Source organism: Microtus oregoni, unplaced genomic scaffold (genome assembly GCF_018167655.1).
Source record: "Microtus oregoni isolate MIOR12 unplaced genomic scaffold, Mior012 000007F_ref0000211, whole genome shotgun sequence".
Classification (NCBI taxonomy): domain Eukaryota; kingdom Metazoa; phylum Chordata; class Mammalia; order Rodentia; family Cricetidae; genus Microtus; species Microtus oregoni.
In genome coordinates this window covers 46,408,060-46,429,680 of record NW_024543066.1, presented here as the reverse complement: position 1 = coordinate 46,429,680, position 21,621 = coordinate 46,408,060, and the positions used below count along the sequence as shown (strand labels likewise).

At 44.2% G+C, this 21,621-nt stretch overlaps 1 protein-coding gene across 1 annotated transcript in view; it reads right to left on the bottom strand.

Moving 5' to 3' along the window:
- Positions 1-21,621, bottom strand: part of Kif6 (kinesin family member 6) — a 309,520-nt gene that overhangs the window by 214,117 nt on the left and 73,782 nt on the right. The window contains exon 6 of the mRNA XM_041656411.1: positions 11,226-11,355. Coding sequence (XP_041512345.1) covers positions 11,226-11,355 — 130 coding nt within the window. The remainder of the gene's footprint in view (positions 1-11,225; positions 11,356-21,621) is intronic.

Sequence of the window (21,621 nt, the reverse complement as noted above, 5' to 3'; positions counted from 1 at the left end):
CTGATGCCTGCAGCCAGGGCTAATAAGCTCTCAGACATCCCAACAGGACTGATGAGCAGGATTAATGTTTTTGTGTTATTTTTCAAAGCTACAGACAAGGCATGACCCTTCTTGTAACACAGACACTTCAAACCATTACCCACGCGTTCTCCCTACACTTCACTGCCCTGGCAAGCACGCTCTCTGAACAAGAATATATAGAACCCCAGATGTCCAAATATGCCCCTTGGTGTTGACAGTTCGCCTGAAGAAGCGGAGCTGTGTTTGTCTTCAATGGCAGTAATTAACCCAGCCCGATTACCTACCACATCATCTTTCTGCTTTGCGCTCGATTTACTTTCTGAAAAGTCCTTTTTCTGTGATTGTTGTTCAGATGGATTTGTGTTTTAAAGCTGTGAATTGCTTGGAATCCTCTCAGGAACACTGATGACATTCACAACACCAATAAGCATTGTTGTCTTACTAAAAGGCCATGCTACGTTTGAATCTTACGAGGAGATAATGAGTTGTTATTTGGGAAGATGATACATGCTCATTATATCCACGAACATGCACTGAGTAGTGCTGTCAGGACGAGTTAATGAATTGCCCCATAATTTCAGATCTTCAGGTCACAAAGGCTTCCTCCCTATTGCTGACAGACCAGTCTCCCCAGCTCAGCCGCAGCTGTGTGCTGGGTACCTGGCACTTAAGTACTAAGTTTGGTGGTGTTCAAGTGCCTCTCCTTCCTCTTCTCCCTCCTCCTCTTCCTCCTGCTCCCCCTCCTCCTCTTTCTTATCTTCTCTTTCCTCCTCTGCCTTTTGCTCTCCCTCCCCTTCTCCATCCTCCTCTCTCTCCTGCTCTCCCTCCTCCTCTCTCTCTTGCTCTCCCTCCTCCTCTTTCTCCTGCTCTCCCTCCTCCTCTCTCTTGCTCTCCCTCCTCCTCTTTCTCCTGCTCTCCCTCCTGTTCTCCCTCCTCCTCTCTCTCCTGCTCTCCCTCCTCTGCTCCCTCCTGCTCTCCCTCCTCTTTTCTTCTCCTCAGTGACACATTCATCGGTTTAACGTTATTTCTCTCACTTTCCCCCGAGTCCCAGTTTTCTTAACTAGGTCTTACAATTATTTTCTTTTAAATCCTTAATAAATTTGAGTTATTTATTGTGAAATAAAAATTGAGATGACAAACACCCTGAGTTCCTTCATGGAATTAGCTTTCCAATGAAGACACCAACCCCGACTTCACAACACACGCCTAAGTCTCAGGCTGTTTCCTTTCTGATTATTCTTGGCTGAAGAAGGAAAGAGCCAAGCTAGGATTGTGTGTTGAGTGCATTAATCTACACTGCACGGTTACGTCCTTAGCCTCACTAGTACAGACTCTGCCAAGAGTCTGCAATAATGAGTCGGAAACAGCTCATTTGAAGCCCCTTAAATCACTGTCTGTCCGAGCCCCACTCACCGAAGACTTCTACTTTGGCCTGACCTAGACCACTGACCTTCAGATGGCCTGCATTGAAGGCTTCTGTTAGCCCTGCCTTCCATCAGGCCCAGACTCCCCTTCCCTCTCAGACCTCATCACCCTAACCAGAAGATCATCAGATTTGTGCTGGAGAATTGTGTCCCTTTCTTCAGGAGAAACTGTATCCTGCCTGAGGTTGAGAGATACATGTGTTGGCGCTTAGCACCCTTGCTCACTGTAATTCAAGTTTCATAGGCTTTGGCAGGTCTCTTGGAGCTGAAGGGTAGAGCTGTTTCCTTGGTTCACTGAAAATGGCTTTTCCCCCTTTCTGTTTTTCCTTTTCTGTAATTGTTGTTAGGAAGTTTCAGTAACATGGAAGAGTGTAAAACCGACTACCTTCTGCTAGGTTTATTTAGAGATGAGAATTTTAAAGATTAGCGCAAACCCTGGGACTCTATCTTTCCGTCTGGAAGACTGGATCCTGGAACAATGAGTGCACCTGCACTATACCCCTTGGCTTATTTTAATGGACACTGCAGGGCTCAGTGCGCACTTCCTGTAACACCACTAGGCTAGGCTAGATGAGAGCAGAATTCACATTACACTATCGGTCAAACCTAGAGAGATGGCTCGGCAATTAAGAGCACTACAGCTTTTCCCGAGAAGCAGTCTTGGATTCCCAGCATCCACATGGGGCAGTCCACAACTGCCTGTAACTCCAGTTCAGGGGATCCAACACCTTCTGCTGGCCTCCATGGGCACCGAACTCACATGTACATGACTGTGCACAGACTCACACACATACTTATAACTTAAAAACACACTAAATAGTTTTAAAACACTATTCGATTGCATTGTGTATTTCTTTCTAATACAGGTCATATATAAAATCTGAGAAGGAAATGCCTGGCATACATTGAGCACACAAAATCACAGTTTTCTTTGGCTTTTATCTGGTGTGTGCACATAACAGATCAGATAAGAGCAGAACCACCAACGCATCTTTTGCCAAGACTTACAGCTGCCTCTTAGGAACCAAGAGCCACAGGATGTGATTCTGACTGTAAGAAGATCAGGGTTGGAATACATATCTCCTGCTGTGTATTCTGCCTGGGCTCTCAAACCATGAAGCTTGCTAATTCCCTACAGCTAACACGTCTTTCACACGGGTTCTTGCAAGGCTGTGTTACCGACCCTCTAATGGCCCAGTTGTAATTAAAATCCTCTTATTTGATTCACAGGCCACACAAGGAGTTCTGGGCTTCCGCGAGGTGTTAATGAGCACAGCCACACAGTGAGTCCACTCTGTTCTTCTTGTGCTACCCCGGCGCTCTTGGATGCAGGTCCAGAGGTAGCCGCTCCCATAACTTTGGCATGAACTCAATCAACCCACTCCACACACTCTCCCAAGCACCTCCGCACTCCCTGGGTCACACAGCTCACTCTAGAGGTCTGGGAGCCTCCAAAGCACAGCCACATACTCACATAAATCTGGGATTTTATTTCAAGCAAAGAGTTAGGTATAAAGACTTTAGTAGCTCTTGGGAAAATAATTTATACAGCGCCATAAACTTTTCTGGTAGACTAGATATTTGGAAAGTAACCTCTTCCAAAACGTCTGGAGCTCGCGGATTTAAAAAGTGTTGGAATCTGTCTGATGTGTGTACACCATCAGGCACGGCTGTTTCTGGATCCAGCTTATTTGCCTTCTACACAATAATGCCAACCCCTAAGCATTAAGCCTTTGAGAGAAGATGTTTATTCATGAGGCCAACAAGCATGAGAATGTGGTAAGTCCCAAAGGTCCCTCTCTGAGGACAAGTTACGGGGAATTTCATTCTGTGAAGAGGGACAGCATAAAGCACAGGAAGCTGGCTGATGGGAGGCTGACAGTGAATGCGTTTATGAGTTACCAACTTTCATAGATAATCAAGGACCCGTATTCAGAAGACAATAGTGGTGATGTGACCTGAGGGTGGCACTTTCCCTGCTTGATGTCAGGGCATCAGCCATGGTGCCCAGCCGTAAGCGCATCCCATCCAAAGAGATAAAAATGACTAATACATTAGTTAGGTGATGTAATCACTCTTATCTCACACAGTACCCATGAGGCATCACACAAATAAATGTAATTATAACCCATTAATCTATAATAAATAAAAAGAACTGTTCTAACTTCCTGATGGTTGGGTCTGCTCATACCCTGTTCCTTAATTGGGACAAACAGGTGACTGAGGATCAACCTTATGTATTTATTTATTTTAAAATATTTATTTTTAAAACTTCTGTGTGTTGAATCCCCTGCAGCTGGAGCTAGAGGCAGTTGTGAGTTGTCTGACATGGATACTGGAATCTGAAACTGGGTCCTCATGAAGTTCAGCAAATTCTCTTCACTGCAGGGGTGGAGTGGGGGGTGGGGTGAGATGGCTTGATGAGTAAGAGCTTGCCACCAAGCCTAAGGAGGAGAGGTCAGTCCCCAGGACCCATAAATGGAAGGAGAGAGTAACTTTGCTAGCTGTTCTCTGACTTGTACATATGATGCCCACATACATACAAAATAAAACATTTTATAAAAACATCAAAACTTCACATTGCAACAGGCTTTTCTCCCTTTCCAGTCAACTAGCAGGCCTTTCGAACTCCGTTGTATTGAACAGACGCATGGACTGCTCACATAATTCTCATCTATCGTAGCTGGGGTTTCTACTGTTGTGAAAAGACACCATGACGACAGCAACTTTTATAAAGAAAACATTTACTTGAGGGAGCTCGTGTACAGTTTCAAAGGCTCAGTGTATTATCATCATTGTGGAATGCGTGGAAGCATGCAGGCATCTGTGGTGATGCAGGAGTTGAGAGTCCTACATCTTGCAGGCAACAGGAAGTCCACTGAAACATGGGCAGTATCCTGAGCACAGGAAACTGCACAGCCCACAGTGACACACTTCCTCCAACAAAGCCACACCTCTTAATAGTGCTACTCCTTATGAGATTATGGGGGCCAGTTACATTAAAACTGCCACATTCCACTGGCAACCAACCACTCTCCAGCCAATTATTGGTAATAGCCCTTTTGAATAAGCCAATCATAATAGTCAAAGAACAACCCCCAGACACCCCTTGCTTCTGTGGCTTCTTCCTTTAAAAGTAGCTTGTACCAGCTCCGGGGTCTTTTGGCTTCCCAAATGCTGAGGGACGCTGTCATGACAGAAATAATAAAATTCTCATGCTTTTACATCAGTTGTGGTGTGAGAGGTGGTCTCTTGGGGTGACTCCTCCTTGGCGTTTGGACTCTAGGGTCCAACAATAACAATATCATAATGCAAAATGCTTTCAGTCCAACTTTAGAAGTCCCCATAGTCTATCACTGTCTTAACAATGTTTTAAAATCCAAAGTTCAAAGTCTCTTCTGAGATTCATGAAATGTATTTACTGTAATCCCCTGTGAAAAATTCAAAATCAAAAAGCAGATGACATACTTCCAACATATAATGTCACAGGATATATATTACCATTCCAAAACATGGGGAAGGGAAATAGTGGACCAATGCAAGACTAAAAACCAGCTGGGCAAACTCCAAACTCTGCATCTCCACGTCTGATCTCAAAATACTCTTCAGATCTCCAATTCTGTTGAGTTTTGATGAAACACACTTCTCTCTCTTGGGCTGGTTCCACTGCCTGACAGCAGCTCTCCTCGGCAGGTGTCCCATGACTCTGGCATCGCTAACATATTGGGTCCTCCAAGGCAATTCAGCTTCAGCTTCACAGCTTCATGCAATGGCCTCTCTACTAGGCCTGCATTCAGGGGCACCCCTGGCAATGCCTGGCCTCAGTGGCTTTAATCCGTAACTCCATTCTCTAAACCCAGAACCACGTGGCCAAAGCTGTCCAGTTCTGTGGCTTCCTGGGGTGGAACATGGCGCTCTCGATCAAGCACGTCTTCACCAGCTTTATGTCCTTCACTGCCTAGGATTGGCTGTCCTGAAACTTGCTCTGTAGACAAGGTTGGCTTCAAACTCACATATCTGCCAGTCTCTGCCTTTCCAGTGCTGGGATTAAAGATGTGCCCTACCACACCTGCCTCTAAGCTTTCCACAAGTTAGAAACTTAGCTAGGAGAGACCTTGCCCTGAGGTCACCACTCCATTCATTTCATTTCTTAATCTGTTTATCTCCTTGAACTCAGGATTTAGCTCCATCCTACTTCTTGGTATTCTTTTGCTTCTCAAAATTTACTTCTTGCAGTTTACCCTGCACAGCTTGCTCCTTTTCATTATAAATCTTCATCAGAGTTATCACTAATATCCACACAACAGAGTCTATACTAGGCTGCTTTGAGATTTTTTTTCTACCAATGGAATTAATCTAAAACTTTATACTTTAGCCTCGGGCAGACTATTTGGACAAGAGCAAAACGAAGCCACGTTCGTTCTTTACCAAAATATCACAAGAATGATCTCTAGGCAACATACTAAAATTCTTCTTCTCTGAAAACTCTTGAGTGAGCCCCCAACAGTTCAAACAACTCAGCTTCCATGTTCCTACTAGTTTGGCTCATCAAGCAGTGCTTAAAGCATCCACTGTTTTCCTAACCCAAAGTATCAAAGTCCAAATTCCTCCAAATGAAAACATGGTCAGGCCTGTCATAGCAATACCCTAGTCCTGGTATCAACTTCTGGCCAAAATCTGTATTAGTCAGGGGCTGGGGAGAGAGAATTTATTCCCATAGGAATTTACTAAAATGACTTAGAGTCTAACGATAGCTAGTTGTGAAAGGAAAGTTCAAGAATCAAGTAGTTGCTTCGTCCCACGACGCTGGGTGTCTCAGCTGGTGTTCTGTGTATGCTGGAATCTCAATGGAGTGGGCTCCAATGCAGTGAAGCAATGGATGTGCTGGCAAGGTGAGGGCAAGTGGGTGAAGGACAAGCCCTCCCTTCTTCCATTCTGTGCCAGCAGAAGGCATGGCCCGGATTAAAGGAATACCTTCCAACCTCCAGGTCTGGATTAAAGGCCTGTGTCCTCTTGCCCCAAGATCCAGATCACAAGTGTGCCCTCCATTTCTGGATTAAAGTTCCTTCCAGTTACAGTCAGGCTGGCAACCAAGATTAGCAATCACATTGTCTCACGTAACTTGCCTGACCTCCTTAGTCAGTCCACATTGCTCACCTTAGTGAAGTTCAAGTCCAACAAGCCTGAAACTGTAGCCTGTAAGTCCTCTGGGATGTTCTGGTCCAGGCTGGCACTCCACCTTGTGTGGGTAGAATGCTAGAGGTCAGGCTGGTTCGGGAACACACCAGGGGACGCAGAGGAAAGTGGATGGGCTGACAAGCATGTACAGCATGCCTCCTTCAGTCACATTTGACTGACAGGAACAACTCAAGTAAGAGACTAGAGCTATATCAAGTCACACCAGTTATGGGGGGCCTGGGGCAGGGGCACTCGCAGTTCAGTTTTTACAATATTCACACTCATTGGCTCAGCCACTCAACTGGAAAAAAAATTGCCCTCAGGACACAATCAAGCATTGTTCAAAGCAGTGGTAGGATTGCAGAAGTTAAGGCTTCTGGATAAACATGCAGTAGTTTCACTGACTTCTCTGGAAGAGGCTGGCCACGAAAGGAAAGCACAGTCCACCTTGTACCCTACATATCAGGCTTGTTTAGCAAACGTTTTCTAGTTCCCATGGCAACTCCTAAAGATGCCTGTGTAAAAGGAAACTGGGAATTTTTTAAAAGAAATGATTAGTGTGTTCTTTTTATCATAAGAAGCTCGTTCTGTGCTGACAGATTACATTCCGACAGCTAGCCTGTGATCCATGACAGACTTGACAGACTGAATAATAAGGAATTTTCAGGAGCCGACAGTCTTCATTTACAGTTTTATGTGTAAGTGGTCGCTTTCAATGAATTCAAGAGATAAACAAAAATGCTAAATATTTGGAATACTTTTCAGATAACCCAGAAGTGCATCCATACTTGAAATAGCTGACAGATGTCGATGTGATGGCATGATGTGAAGGGACATAAGCTTCTGAACCAGGGGACGAGGGCAGAGTCTCACTGCCACACACTAAGCTGTGTGAGCTTCCGCAAGGCGCGGAACTCCTTCAAGCCCTGCTTCTCTCAGGAAATTAAGAGCTGGAAATAATGCATGGAGGGCAAGGGAGATGACTCAGTGGGTACAGGAAGTTGCTGCCAACACCAAAGACCTGATGGTGTCCTCTGGCACACATGTGTGCTTTGGCATGTGCATGTACATGTACACACACACACATAAATGAATAAGTGAATAAGTAATGTAGTTTTTAAAAATGTGTGCAAAGTGTCTCCTTTGCATGACAAGTCTACTGAAGGACATGACTATGACCATTGATTTTACCAAAGGGCAGAAAGAAAGGCAAACACAAGAAAACTGAGCACATGGAACACATATTAATGTATGAACAGCAGAATTGGAGGGGAAACTGATGAGCAGGGGTCTAGTAAGGAATACTGCTGTAGTAAATAAAGTGGAGAGTGATTGAGGGATGCTCTTGGTATCAGCTTTGGGCTTCAGCACACACGCGCACACACACACACACACACACACACAATACCATACCATACCATACCATACATAACATACATACACACTATACATACACAGACACTATATAAACACACACATACCATTTATACATTATACATACACACCATACATACATACACACAATACTATTCCACACCACACCACACCATACCATACACACCATACATACACAGACACTATTTAAACACACAATACCATATATACATTATACACACACACCATACATACACACATATATACAGACACACACACACACACGAGTTTTAGCTGACTCTACAGAATTTTAAACCATTTTGAAAAGTCTCAAGGAATGCCCTTTGTGAAATGTACCTGCCAGGTTTTCCACCTCACAGACTCACAAGTCTGTCCTATTGTCTGATGGGGATTTATCTACTAATCATGCAAACTCAGAAGTAACAAATGGCCAAACACTCAAACTCCCAGAGGATGTGGTGAAAGAGAGTTAGTACTTTCTCAAAACCCACTGAAGACAGGGCAATGCCACAAGCAAAGAGTCACCCTTGAGGAAGGCTGGCATCAGTGCTGGGCTTGCTTGCTTGTCTCAACACAGCATTCAAAAGTGCTTCTCCTTCCCATAAACCCTTCTGCATTCTGCATCTCCTGGCACAGAGACAGTCAGATTCCTCCTTAGACTTTCCTCATTTATGTGCGCTCATTTTTAATCTGTCTTTAGTCCATAACCTTCAGCTACTGGAAACAATAAGAGTATTCCAGATGACCTCATGGGGAAAACACAGAAACCAGAATGAGACATGAGATGAAAGCCCATGTGAACTTCCTTCCAATGAAGGAGAGTCCTTACATGCATGCGGCATAATCAGGCCACGTAAGGTGGTCAGTGTATTTAAAACAACCCAGTTGTAAACAACTGGCTGGAGAGATGGCTCAGAGCATGTGTTTGTTTGGATGAAAATGGCTCATAGATTTGAATGCTTAGTCACCAGTTGGTGGAACTGTTTGTCAAAGATTCGGAGATGTGGCCTTGTTAGAGATTTGTCCCTAGGGTTGGGCTCAGGGGTTTAAAGAGCTAATGTCATTCCCAGTTAAGTCTCTCTCTCCATGCCTCATGATTGCGGTCTCAAGATGTGAGCTCTCAGCTAACTGCTGCAGTGCCATGCCTGGTACCATGCCCCACCATGATGGTCATGGGTTCTAACCCTCAGAAACCATGAGTCCAAAATGAAAAGCTTTCTTTTATAAGTTGCATTGGTGTTTTGCCATTCCAATAGAAAAGGAACTAAGACAATGTGTAAAGTGCTTGTCTCACAAGTGTGAGGGGCAGAATTCAGATCCCCAATACCCACAAAAATGTTGGGCAGGTAGGGACAGCCTGCCTATACTCGGAGCACTCAGAAGGGACCTCTGAACCAAGCTAGTTATCCAAACTGGACAAATTGGTGAGCTCTGGCTTCAGGTGAGAGCTCCTACCTCAATACATAAGGCAGAAGAATGATCGAGGAAAAGACCTATGATGAACCTCTAGCCTCTACCTGCGTGTGCAGATACACATGTCAACATATACACATGCACAGCACATAAACACACATGGAAAATTAGTAGAAAAATGTCAACAAAACGATGTGCCCATTACTAATGGTAATAAGATGTCAACAGCATGCTTTCAGGGTCTGAGTCTGGGTTTATTACTTTTAGGTCTAAGGAGAGTGCATTCTCAGGGTAGGACATCCAACCGAAAACACACCATTTAGCGGCGACTTTCTATGACTATGTGCTTCCCATCTTCTGCTTGCCATCAGCAATAATATGAACCATGGAAGTCTGAAAGAATGATTTAAAAGAAAGTCCCAGGGCTGGAGAGATGGCTCAGAGGTTAAGAGCATTGGCTGCTTCTCTAGAGGGTCCAGGTTTGACTTCCAGCACCTACAGGACAGCTCGCAACCATCTGTAACTCCAGTTCCAGGGAATCTGGCTTCTCTGGGCATCAGGTATGTATAAGGTGCACAGACATTCATATGGGCAAAAGAGCCATACATATACAATATTCTTTTATAAAAATGAAGAAGAAAGCCACTATGACAGCTGTAAGTACCCATAAGAGACTTGCCCCCAGGTGGCCAACTGCACCACCACCATCGTCACCATTTATTTCCTTTCAGTGAGGTGTCACTGAATGGAGTCTCATGATCCTCCAACCCTGGACAGGAACTGGTTAAGGTTTGGGTCAATCCTGGCTGCTGTCTAGAAGTCTCAGACAAACAAAGAAACCTGATTAAATTGATAACCAAAGGATGCCTTTGAGTATAAGCGTGTCTGAAACATGGCCTTGGGACATATGACATACAACTTCTGTGTTCCGTGGCTTTTCTGAGTGTTTTACAAATATTAACTCACAAACTAAATGAAAACACGCAGGGACATAAACACATGTCACCAGACCGACAATCTGAGAGCAAGAAGATTGAACTGTACCTTATGGTTTTCAATTTCAAAAACTATGCATTTTATAATTAAGATGTTTTATGAGTTGTCACTGATTAGAAGCAAAATAATCTGTATTAAATTTAAAAGTAGAAAAGTGAAAAGACAGACCATGTGGCAAAGTAGAGAGCAGTGGCCTGGGACAACAAGGTCTAGGTGTCTGCCCTGGCTCCCTTGGCCTTGAACAGATTGCTGTTCTGTGGGAGGGAGGGAATGTCCACAACGTTACGGCAAAAAAAGAAATCTTCAAATGTAGTGCATGTTCCAGCTTCCTATCTGAATTAAGAACTGGCACTTCAAGAGTAGAAGGGGGTGGGGGGATCCTGACAAAGAGCAACTAGGCAGGAAGGGTTTGCTTTTCCCACAATCACAGGTCACATCCATCACTGTGGGGAAGTCACACTCAAAGTCAAGAGCAAAGAGAAACAACCACACACACGCTCTGCTTGCTTGTGCTCAGCCTAGGGAACGGGGCCACCCATGGTGGGCTGGGTCACACACTGGAGCCACGGGCCAATGCTCACTGGGACTCTTTTCCCAAGTGAGTCTAGGTTGTGTCAAGTTGACAATTAAAGCTGACCACCTCACCAGGTGACCAGGGAAAAGCTCATTTCTGCGGATTCAGGTTTGCTAGTTTGCAACATGAGATTTGAACAAGATCATTCTGAAGGCCTTTGCAGCCTCCAGAGTCTAGTATGACTCCTAATTTTGGAAAAGTCATTTGAGGAGAGATGCTATTACCTCCGCAATCATCCTGTTGGTGTCTCCCAAGAAGAGCAAGTTCAAAGCTTCCTCCTCGGTTGTTGCCTGGTGAAGAGACAGGTTTTTCAGGTGAATGCGCTGATCAGGGTCCTCCAATATTGTCACTTTCCTGGGGAAAAAGGAAGTACGGGAACAAGTGCTGCAGGAAGAACTGGAAATGTCGCAGCCATCGTGTGTTCCCAAACCATCCTGTAGGAACAAACACAGGTGACCCCAGACACCGCTGAATCAGCACTAAAATGACACCCCCTGGAGAGGGCTTTTAAATAACCCGAGGCTGGAAAAATATTAGCCACCCAATTGAGAACTGTATGTTACTGCAATCTCCAGGTCATTAAACCATCTTAAAATACATGCTTTATTGAATTAAGTAGAAAGCTGTTAATTTTCTTCTTCTGTATCACTAAATGAAGTGATACCATTGGGGGCAGGTCATAATGCAGTTTCTTATGAGGGCAACACACTGATCTTTTTTTCTGTCTTATCATGCCCAATGTACACAATATCCTAATTCATAGCCAGCTTACACAGGAAGAAAATTTGGGTAGTCATCAGTCTTCTTGGAGGGATTCTCTTGGGTTTTTCTCATCAAGGCATACAAATCATTGTCAAGAAGTTTATGATAAAGAATAGCTCGTCCATCAAATCCATTTCCAGGACCTTCCTTTTTCCTGCTCTAGCATTTCCCACCAGAGCCTTGGAATCAAACGCACCACTCCAGCTTCCCTAGAGGGTTCCAGAGCCAGACTGTTCCCTGCCCATCCTGCTCCCCGAGACGGCAGTTGACATTCTCTCCTGGTCCGTCCCAGACTTCCTGCAGCAGGTTCCTGCAGGTTTGGAAAACTCCAAACCCTGCTCCAAAGACCTGCAGATCTGATTCTCAGAGTGGCTACAGAGGGTTCCCTCCCAAGGGAGGTTTTGCCAAAGGCCATCTCTGGGTGTTTCACTTGCTTCAAACTTCAAACTTTATGGTGTTGAAGAAAGGCTGGTGCCACCCGGGACACTTTCTCTTTAGAGAAAAAGCACATGGACATGCCATTCCCAACCATAAAACCTTACTGGGGCAGAAGTTGATAAACACATCCTACATAGGGCTGAGCTCTAAAACTTGTTCTCTGCACTTGGACCAGTAACACATCTATGCATTGACTGCTACCCACTGCAAAAGAAAATTCTCTGACCAAAGCTGAGGAATGCCCAGGTCTATGGGGATCAACATAAATGCTCACATGGCAATTTCACAGCATGGCCATTTAGCGAACAACAGTAGCAGGCTCTACCCTAGACAGTGACCTTCTCAGGAATACAGTGCCAGCCTGCGCTTCCCTCCTGAGGAACAGGCCTCAAGCCTAAGCAGAAATGGTGAGCTAGCCCTGACTGTCATGCCACTACTGCACCAGTGGGCACATCCTGTCCAGCAGGTTGGCATTGCACCATGAGGGGTCCATCCCTGAGTAAGATCACTGAGGACTTTTCCAGCACAGCAGCCTGTACAGCATCTTTGGACATTATGAAAGCCAGTCAGCAGGAAGGTAGTTTCACAGTCAGCTTGAGACTGGCTTCTCTCCGTTTTTCATACAGAGTGTGTGATGCCATCAGTGACAGGGTCTTCACACCCAAGAGGGCGTACTATTAGACTAATTAGACTTAGTGGGTTATAAAAAAGAAGACATAAAGTTTGGAGGATGACACATTAAAAAGAAGATGGAGGAGTTGGAGGAAGGAAATCCAGGGTGGAGCTTCATTCTATAGATATATGAAATTCTCAAGAATAAAAAGTTATTTTTTAAATAAAATATGTGAATAAGGAAAAAACTTATTTAGGATAAGGTTACCTTTTAAATGAAGATTTTTCAAATACCATAATTAATTTTTTTTCCATTTTGTAAGGAAGTTTCTGGCCTTTTTGTATGTAATTTGTGGGCACCTAAAATACTAACTTCAGTAAGAAAATGTAACTTGTCTGGCAGCACACCTGCAGGCAATGTGCCCTGGAGGTGAGCTACTCTCCTGCCATGGCTCCTTTTGTCCCTTTCAATAACTCCCACAGAGATAGAAAAGCTCCCTTCCCTTAGCCAAAACAAGGGCAATTTATTTTTTTTTAAATATGACTCATAAGTGCTCAGAAGGCCTGAAGCCTCTTATAATTGACATAGATGAGCTCTGTTCTGATGGACATAGATGAGCTGTGTTCTGATTGACACGGGTGAACTGTGTTCTGATTGACATGTACAGGCTGTGTTCTGATTGACATGGGTGAGCTGTGTTCTGATTGACATAGATGAGTGGTGTTCTGATTGACATGAATGAGCTGTGTTCTGATTGACATAGATGAGTGGTGTTCTGATTGACATGAATGAGCTGTGTTCTGATTGACTTGGATGAGCTGTGTTCTGATCGACATGGATGAGCTGTGTTCTGATTGACATAGATGAGCTGTGTTCTGATCGACATGGATGAGCTGTGTTCTGATTGACATAGATGAGTTGTGTTCTGATCGACATGGATGAGCTATGTTCTGATTGACATAGATGAGCTGTGTTCTATTTTGAGCAGACTCCTTTATACCTTAGATTTTGCCTCTGACTAGCTCAATACATTTTGGCTAAATTCAACCTCCAGGACATAGAAGAGAGGATTCTTTCTAAACTCCAGAGCTCACCATGCAGATGAAAAGCATTAAGTAATGTTTGAAGATGAAGTCAGAAAATAAGTGATGAAATAGTATAATATTAAAAGTTAAGCCGGGCGGTGGTGGGGCACGCCTTTAATCTCAGCACTCGGGAGGCAGAGGCAGGCGGATCTCTGTAAGTTCGAGATCAGCCTGGTCTACAGAGCTAGTTCCAGGACAGGCTCCAAAGCCACAGAGAAACCCTGTCTCGAAAAACCAAAAAAAAAAAAAAAAAAAAAAAAAAAAAAAGTTAAAAACCACTTCTCACGAGTAAAAGAATTCTACTATAATGAATGAAGGAAAACATAAGACTGGATGTTATTCCTTCCCTACAAGACCTCAGAAGGGAGAACTCAGAGAAAGGGAGGCAATAACAACTCACTTTAACCCTAGTCATAAACATAATCCCAGGTCTTACACTCTCATCACAGCCCAACAACAGCCCTGCATAACCCCAGAATTAATCCTAATCCTAGGCCTAAACTGATCAATAACCCCGGCCCGAGCTCTAACCTAGCACTGGAGCTCTGACATGAATCCTAACTCCTGTCCATAGCTAGGAGGAGCAGGAGTCACACCCATTGAACATCACCTTGTTCCCCAGGGCAGCTGCACTGTCTCATTTAACCCAGCAGTTCTCACAGGGTTTCTGATTTGATTGGTCCTGGTGCTATCCGCATATGTATGGGTGTGGTGTATGGGCCAGTGTTGAAAACTACCCATCCCAGTCCCTTAAAGTTGGGCACATACTGAGGCTGATTTTGGCTCCCTTGTCTTTATTTCCCAGTCAGCTCCATTTGTGCCCCGGGGGAAAAGTTCCTGATCTCTGTGGCTGAGCACAGGGACAAGCCACACCTATACAGGGGCAAGGCAACTGAATTGTCAAGAGTCCAACCATCTGAGGCAGGCAAGCAAAGAATAATTTGCCATGGGACCCCCATTTAATTTTAGGCTACGCACATCCCCTTTTTGTAACAATGCACGTGGAGCCTAGCTTCTTTACCTGCACATATCCTGCACCCGTACACACTTTCTCCCAGACAAGGCACCCAGCAACCTCAGACTCCCCTGGCAGCCCACAGGGTGCTAGCCCACATGTCCTCTCATCCAAACAGCAGTATAAGTTTCCTCATCCCTCGACAAATTCAGATGTGTATTCAAGAGTATCTGGGTATGAAGAATAGATGGACTGATATTGACTAACAGGTTTTAGGTGTGGGTAAAAAAAGAAAAGAAAGGCAAAACTGCTTCCTCTAGGGAGCATTTAGGGTGAATCCTCTTCTGATCATCTTATTCTTGTATATAATAGGGTGTGCATAAGATTAAAATTCAATCCAAATGCATCATGGGAAAGGACTGTGCAATAAGGAAAAATGGTTATATAACCTAAAATCTGCCAATCCTAGTAACTGGCTCTTCCTCCTTAACCTCAGAAAGGGAGCCTCAAACAGTAATTAGGGACCTTGAGCATCCTCACTCATGTGGCCCACTATCAGTCTTAACAGTGTCCCTCTATGACCTGCCCTATGATTTGCTAAGAACAAAGTCCTCTTGCTTCTAAAGCAAACCTGAGAGAGCCTTAATTTTCAGTTCTTTGAGTGAAGGGCCAAGAACCTGAAATGCCTGGCCCAGACCCTGATCACCAGTTCTTCCATAGGAAGTTTCTTCTGGCCATGTAACCCGTGAGTAAATCATGTCACGTGACATTAACCACAGCAATGACTATGACTCAGTGGAGACTGGGCATCTAGCTAAGCACCACAGGGTTTATTTCATCACTAAATTAAAAAGGAGAGAAAAAGTTTTTAGAGGAAGCCACATCGTGCCTGTGTTTTCTGCCACTGTTAAACAGGAAATACAAGCACGCTGGGATGCTGAGCAGGCTCACTGGGGAGACCAGCTAAGAGGCTTAGGGCCATATCTGGATACAATGACAGCATACGGAGCAGCAGCAGGTCCACGTCGTTACCACTGGTGTCTGACCTCACTACTTTTTCCTTCTGGATTACTTACAGTTGGTCTCTGATGTGGCTACTCTTCCTTTAAATGGCATTTTAATACTACTTTTTAAATTTAATGGACCAATTAAATGCAAACATTAATGCCACTTTGCTCAGAATCTCATTTGCATTTCTCTGGGCGTTCCCTCATGTTGGTGTCAGCTGTGTGTTATAACCTTGCTGTCAGAATAGTTTTTGATGCTGCTTCTCATATGTTCTGACTTCTTGTCTATGGAGTTTTCGAAAGGCAGACACAGGTGCTGGCTAATGTGGAAGCTCACTGACCATGCTCAGTCTGCTAAGCACTCGTTTGCGGGTACCCCAGAAGTGGTTTGTTTCTGAGAGTCTTATTGTGGAACCCTTGCTCCAGCTAAAACTCGCTATGTAGACCAGACTGGCCTCGAACTTACAGAGATTATCCTGTGCATGCCTCCAGAGTGCTTGGATAAAAGTGCATGCCACCATGCCCAGCCATCTCTTCATTGGCTTCTGCCCCATTCCTTGGATACAAAGCTCACTGCCCTGCCCGGCCTGCTCTTGCTCAGTCTCCCCAGAGCTCTCCTGCCAGCCTGCCTGTCCCACCATCTCCTGGGCTCTGGAAACCCTGCTCCCGGGCTCTGGAAACCCCGCTCTGGTACTCACTCTTGCTTTGGATGCTCACTGGGAAATGAGATTGTTCTCAGCTCCACTATGGCTAGCATTGTTTTTTAAGGGGAAACTTGGGGAAATGAGGATCGGTGATAAACTTTTTCATCAAGTTGCTTCCTTCCCCAGCCGTCTCTCTCGTGCCCCTGCTCACACCACAATCATTATTTCCTCAGACTTCTGCTCATTCCTTGGTTCTGACTACAATTTTTACAGGCCTGCAAGAGGACTGTATTAGTGTTTCTTAAACAAACATCTGACTTCCAGGATGGAAACCCACCAGACTATCTTGATTGCTTGGAGGGGCCTGTGAATAGTTTCCCTACACAATGCTTCTAAACTGTTTAGATGTCAAGAAAACGTCTGGTCATCCTGAGCTGGACACCTATGTGGAAAAGTTCTGCTTAAGTGTATCCAGCCTGCTCAATGATGGGGAAGCAGCAAGCTTTGTGTTTTCTCTATAAACAGAATCGTTTCCATTTGGCTACTCAGTAGGAATTTGTAGGCTCATTGTAACTTACTGGAAGGCATATGAAGAACAATAGCCAAGTTCTTGCTTTCAATAATGGAAGCCATCAATGAAAGAGCTGTTCCTACTCCACACCCTCCCACCTCCACAACATTCCTGCACCATCCACTTGCTTGACAGGAATTTCCCAGAAGTCACTGGCATGAATATAGATCCCTGTTTACATGTTACAGACACGGGCTACCATGCGATTTTTTTTTCTTTTTTTTTTAAGTGTCAATTTGCAAATGTTCCACTCAGTCAATCCAGCTGTGCACTGAACAATGGCACTGTGACCAAGGGGCACACTCCCACTGCGATTCTGCATATTTTTTAGGACAGAGTCTATGAGAGAGCTGTGTAGTGTCACTTAGCTAAGATTTCAACACTGGATGCTGGAGTCTCCTGATTCTTTTTATTGGTTTTGAAAGATTTATTTTATATGATATGTCTGTGCCCACAGAGGCCACCAGGCAGCATCAGGTCCTCTAGAGCTGGAATTAGAGACCTCTGTGAGCCACCTAGCAGGGGTGGTTGGATCTGAAGTCTGGTCCTCTGAGGGAGAGTAAGCACTCAGCCACTGAGCCATCTCTCCAGCCTGTGATTCTTTTACAGTAATAGCCACGAAAATCATCACCCTCTTAAATGGTGTGCTTCCTATTTAGGAATACTAAAATTAACTAAAGAAAGCAGATGGCCATTTCTGCACAGCTCAGAGCAACAGGTCCCCTGCTTGCCTCAGGAGACACACTTTAACGATGCGCCCGTTAGAGCATGTGACATGAGGTGCTTTCAAAAATAACTTCTATTTTCATTTAAATTACTTAAATATAGAAATGGACTGAAGACATACAAGTATATTTGTATGAATAGCTATATATAAACATATGGATAATTTAAAAACCAACCCTTTTATTTTAAGATAATTATAGATTCATATCAGCTACAGGGAATAATTTAAAAAAAACCACATTTCTTTTCCTATGAGAACATCTTTTAAAAAAAAACAAAAAAACTTCAGTTTTTATTTATGTGTACGTATATGTGTCTGTGTGCACCCCACGTGTGCAGATAACTGTGGAGGCCAGAAGGGGGCACTGAGTTCACAGGAACTGGAGTTACAGGTGGCTGTGAGCTGTCTAACCTGCTGGAGGGGTCGGTGCATTCTTCATCCCTGAGCTGTGCTCTACAGCCCTCCAGCGAGAATGTCTATGGGACTATTAACACATCACAGGCGGGGCAATGGGAGCACCCACCATGCTGTGCTCATGTGTGAAGACGAGTATTAACCCCTGCAGTTTGTACTGCTCGAGAGCCGTGGTACGTACCCAGCAGAATGGTCTTCAGCCACACCAGTCTTTTGTGCTGTTCCTATACAACCATCTGCACCCTCTATCTGACAACAACTGGTTTTTACTGTTCTGTTTCTATCGTTCTGGTCAAAGAAGGTTTCCTGGAGCCTCATCCCAGTTGCTGACTATGTCAATGGTTTGTTTCTATCTGTTGCTGATGGTTGTTTTCTGCCCTGTGCACATTAGGGGTCCCTCTCTGCCGTGAATTCTCTGGGACTTGGCAGATGCACAGTGTCCTACATCCCGTGACCACATCAGATAATTAGATAGACCAGTTCCACATTCATGATTTTCCTCAAGCTCTGACAAACATGATCATATTATTGTCTATAATTGTGCTTTTACCATAATGTCAGCTAGATGGACATGCAGGCATTTTAGTGACATCTGTGCTGGCAATATGCTTTTAAGGTTCCTTTGTGTTAACACTGTATGGATGTACCATAGCTGAGGAATATCATGGCTATACTCAGCCTGGGGCAAGTATGGATGAGGCTGCTCTTGATAATTGTGAACAGGTTTTTCTGGGAATTGGGGCAAATATCTGGGCACATGGCTGCTATGCTGAGTAATGGATATTTGGTTTATGAGATGCTCCAGATGATCTCACAGATGGGACCACGTCATTCTGCGTTCCCACCAGTGGTGAGAATGTCCACTGTTCTACAACCTTGCCAGCGTTTGGCATTGTCAGACTCCAGGATTTTAGCCATTCTCACAGGCACGTAGTGGTCCCTCACTGTTGTTTTCTTTAATTACAGATGGTGTTGAGCTTATCTGCAGCTGCTAACTCTTCATCTGTTAATTTAGTCGTTAGACACATGGCGGGGGAGATCTGTCCAATTTGAAATCATCCATTGCCTTATCCTTTCTGCCTTTTAGGAGTTATTGTATATTCTACATATAAATCCATTTTTACAGCTTATTATTTTATGTGTATTTGTGTTTTGCCTGCACGTCTATGTATATAGAACGCATGCATGCAATGCCTGGGGAGACCCTGGAGTGACAGATGGCTGTGAGCAGACACGTGGGTTCCTCTGGAAGAGCAGCCAGTGCTCTCAGCTCTAGACATAAACCCTGTATACAGGTGTGTTTGCAGTCATTGTCGGAGCACATGCCTTGCTCATTCATTCTTTTAAAAGAGGCTTTCACAGAAGAACAAAAAGTTAATTTTAACTAAGTTCAACTTATCAGTACTCTTTTCTTTCATGGATCATACTTTTGGTGTTATATCTAAGTACACATTACTTACTCCAGATTTGCCTGTATTTCCTTCCATGTTACCCTGCAGAGTTTTACTTTTGAAATGTATATTTAGGTCTTTGACAGATTTCATTAATTTTTGTAGTGCCAATATGTGTGTGTTTATTTTAAATTTTTATTTGATTACTGAGTTACATATGTGCATTTCTTGATATGTCTATGTGCACATGCATTGAGTTCTCCTCTAGCCTGAACCAGTGGTGTCACGCTGCTATGAAAGACAGACCACTGAAGGACAGTCTCTCAACAACCTGACCATTACTGACAGTCACTATTAAATCCCAAGCAAGCTCAGGGATGCAGAGGACACAGGGAGAATGGAATCATTGTCCTTGCTCTTCTCCAGACGGGAACACTAGAAAATATCCAAATCACTATTCTTGGTAAAGGAGGGAGAAGGCCCAAGAAAGGCCACACTGTGAACATCACCAATTCTCGACCTTCAGATATTGAACATTACAAGAAGGATAAATAGTATTTGACCATATAAAGAAATAGAAAAATGAAAGAATTTGTCCAAGTTTCACTGTAGCTAGATTGTGAAGATCGTGGCTTCTCAAGAGCCCAGTGATTCTTAGAGAGTGGCACCCTTTTCTCCTTCTGTCCTGTTCACAAGGCCACGGCCTGCTATTCCTCTTCTCCCTCATTGTCTCAACCTCTTAGCTGCAATTTATGAACTGTTTCCCCAACCTCTTCACATGTGCATGTTTGCATGTGTGGGTATACATGCGGATGTGTGCAGCGTAGATGCAGGGAATCATCCTTCATTGCTCTTCCTCCTTATTCTCTGAGATAGGGTCTCTTAATAAAACTCAGAGCTAGTCGATAAGTCTAGTCTCTCTAGGCAGCTTGCTCTGGAGATCCTGTCTCTGTCTTTCATGGCTGGAATTGCAGGCTAGCCACCGTAACTACCTGCATTTATGGGGGTTCTGGGGAACTGAACTCTGATCCTCACACTTGCATTGGCAAGTATTTTAGCCATAGAAGCCACCTCCCCTGCCCCACAGAAAAATATGAAGGCACTGACACTAGGGACACACTCCTTGTCACACACGCCCACCTCAGGTTATTATGAATAAGCACACACTGTGGTACGGCAGACCCACAGTCACACCTACAAGAGTCTTCATCGTTACCTACTCAGGTTTTTGATGGGAATCTTTCAAATGGACTCCTTAATTCTCACAGCCCCACTGAATAAAAGCTCTCGAGAGCCTTCGTGCCACTCCAGCATGAAACTGTGAAAGTCTGGATTTTACTTGATGCCCTAGTGTCAATTAATTGTTCTGAAATGCCGGGTGAACGAAAGGAAGGAAACCTCTCTGGGCTTTATGTCCCGGGTCAACAATGAAGAAACCAACCATTGGCGGTTCATCTTTTAATTCTAATCCAATCAAACCTGAGATTTGGGGTGTAATACATCTGTTTCCCTTATCTCACACTCTTCCTGACTTCTTCCCCTTCTTTTTTCTTTTTTTTCAAACATCTCAGCTTTATCACTCCTCTCCATTTATCAGAGATCACAATTCCTGAATTATTGCTTAATGTCTACAAACTATTGGGTATTGATAAACCTAATTGAAAACACTTTTTTCCTTTCCTTTTCAATTTTTTTTTACCGTTGGCCATGACAAAGGAGCAGCCAGTTGCAACTGAAGTTCCAGGTGTCAGCCCACCAGAAGGGAATCCTCTGATGGGCCAATCTTGTTTAGCAAGGCCACAGGATTGCAGACCCCAGAATGTCTTTTGCTTTAGCTGTGCCTTCACGTTTGTTGCAGCTCTCAATCTTTCTCAATCTCTCTCTCTCTCTCTCTGGTATCTAGCATGGTGTGAGTGGATGTGGGGAGACCTCCACTGACTGTAATATAGTGTGTTTAGCTCTTGGAAACATCCCATTCTACTGGGCACTTCTACCTGTGAATTGTCAAGACGA